General features: G+C 55.3%; 1 protein-coding gene across 1 annotated transcript in view; it reads right to left on the bottom strand.

Annotated features, from left to right (window-relative positions):
- The window catches only part of LOC129859015 (kalirin-like), a 19,168-nt gene that overhangs the window by 9,125 nt on the left and 7,543 nt on the right, over positions 1–2,500 (bottom strand). The window contains exons 4-7 of the mRNA XM_055928316.1: positions 2,381–2,500; positions 1,171–1,394; positions 647–974; positions 1–118 (exon numbers count right to left, since the gene is read on the bottom strand). The exon at positions 1–118 is cut by the window's left edge and continues 5 nt beyond it; the exon at positions 2,381–2,500 is cut by the window's right edge and continues 73 nt beyond it. Coding sequence (XP_055784291.1) covers positions 1–118; positions 647–974; positions 1,171–1,394; positions 2,381–2,500 — 790 coding nt within the window. The remainder of the gene's footprint in view (positions 119–646; positions 975–1,170; positions 1,395–2,380) is intronic.

Here is a 2,500-nt window from a genome sequence, read left to right as displayed (position 1 = left end):
AGTTGATGGTGAAGTGCTGGTGCTGGGTCTGGAGTTCCAGGGCATGCTGGTGGTTGAGGCCAACCTCTGTCTGACTCTGCAGGAACAGATCCTTACTGTGGGCTATCCACTCAGACATCTACAACACACACACACACACACAGAGGGTTACACATCCACACGCACGCACAGGCACGCACACACACACACACACTTCATCTATTTAGACATGTACAGAATAATGGAGACCAGGAGGGACAGAGAAAGAGAAGGGGAGGGAGAAAAAGGGAGGGTTGTCTGCCAATCGACCTGCTGTCTCCACCACTGTTGTTCATTCAGATAACAGATGGTCTCTACCAGCGGCTCTAAACTGTACCACCACAGGGAGACTTCTTCTCTCTCCCTCTGACTCCCACACACACACACACACACACACACACACACACACACACACACACACACACACACACACACACACACACACACACACACACACACACACACACACACACACACACACACACACACACACACACACACACACACACACACACACACACACACACACACACACACACACACACACACACACACACACGCGCGCGCGTAAACATGCGCACACACACACACACACACACACACTCTTTCCCCTCCCACAAACACACACCTTGGCAGCGTCCTGTTCGTATAGATGCAGCTGTAAGGTCTGGTCTAGGTGTGCTTTCCGTTCGGTCCAGCTCTGCTGCAGGTGTGTCCTGGCAGTCTGCAGCCTCTCCAGCAGGGCGGCCACCTTCGGAGCTACACTCTGGAAATCAGCCCCGCCCGACAACCAGCTTCCGTAACCTTGGTTACTGCTGGGCACATCGCTAGGGGCTTCACCGTTGTGGGCGGGTCCAAGCCGCATGCGCTGGAGCAAGCTTCGCCCCTCACGGTCGATGGCATCGATGGGAGCCGTGGCAACGGTGGTACGTAGTCGGCCATGCTCCTCTAGCAGCCTGGTCAAACACACACACACACACACACACACACACACACACACACACACACACACACACACACACACACACACACACACACACACACACACACACACACACACACACACCACACACACACAGCTTGAACACACACACACACACACAAAAACATAGCTTATTGCACCAGCCACACACACATCTGCATCTGTCTTACTTGCGGGCCTCATCCACGCCCTGGGGCTCGCCTACGCGGGTCAGCCCAGCCTCCAGCTGCTCTAGCTGGGCCAACAGTTGCCCAGCAGCCCCTGAGAACTCTTCCAGGCCCAGCCGTAGCTCCGTCCACTCCACATGGTCATACTCCAGAGAACCGCCCAGGTCAGAGGTCAGCTGGGACGGGTCCACCAGCTTGGACAGGCCCTCCACCGACACTAGACTGGTCTGGAGGGAGAGGGGAAAGAGAGAGGGAGAGAAGAAAGAGAGAGGGAGAGGGGAAAGAGAGGGAGAAAGGAAAGAGAGCGGGAGAGGGGGAAAGAGAGGGAGAGTTGGGAGAGAGGGCGATGGGGAAAGAGAGAGGGGGAAAGAGAGAAGGAGACGGGGAAAGAGAGGGAGAGGGGGAAAAAGGGAAGGAGAGGGGGAAATAGAGAGGGGGAAAGAGATGGAGAGAGGGAAAGAGAGAGAGAGGGAGAGGGAGAGAGGAACGTAGAGAGGGAGAGGGGGAAAGAGAGATGGGGAAAGAGAGACGGGCAAAGAGAGAGGGAGAGAGGAACAGAGATAGAGAGGGGGAAAGAGAGAGGGGCAAAGAGAGAGGGAGAGGGGGAAAGGGAGAGTGAGAAAGAGAGAGTGAGAGGGGGAAACGAGGGAGAGAGGAACAGAGAGAGGGAGAGGGGGAAATAGAGAGGGAGAGGGGGAAAGAGAGGGAGAGGGGGAAAGAGAGGAACAGAGAGAGGGAGAGGGGGAAAGAGAGAGGGAGAGGGGAAAAGAGAGGGAGAGGGGAAAGAGAGAGAGGGTGAAAGAGAGAGGGAGAGGAGGAAAGAGAGAGAGGGAAAGAGAGAGTGAGAGGGGGAAAGAGAGGAAAATAGGGAGGGAGGGGGGGGGAAAGAGGGAGAGGGGAAAGAGAGGGAGAGGGGGAAAGAGAGATTAAGAGGGAGAAAGAGAGTGAGAGGGGAAAGAGGGAGGGAGATGAGGGAAAAAGAGAAGGGGATGGGGAGGGGGAAAGAGAGAGGGAGAGGGGGAAAGAGAGAGGGAGATGAGGGAAAAAGAGAAGGGGATGGGGAGGGGGAAAGAGAGAGGGAGAGGGGGAAAGAGAGAGGGAGATGAGGGAAAAAGAGAAGGGGATGGGGAGGGGGAAAGAGAGAGAGAGATTAGAGAAGGGGATAAATTATAATTAGGAACAATACACAGGGGCACTCCACATATACACACACCTCAAAGGTGAGTTTGGCGCTGCCCAGGTTGGTCTTGTGTTTCTGCCAGAAGGTGTCTGGTTTGATGATGAGGGCCATGTGAATGTGGGCGGAGAACCCCTCCTGGAGTGTCCGTAGCAA

The sequence above is a fragment of the Salvelinus fontinalis genome, chromosome 7 (genome assembly GCF_029448725.1).
Source record: "Salvelinus fontinalis isolate EN_2023a chromosome 7, ASM2944872v1, whole genome shotgun sequence".
Taxonomy (NCBI): Eukaryota; Metazoa; Chordata; class Actinopteri; order Salmoniformes; family Salmonidae; genus Salvelinus; species Salvelinus fontinalis.
The sequence above is the reverse complement of the archived record's forward strand: the minus strand, read 5'-3'. Positions and strand labels throughout refer to the sequence as shown.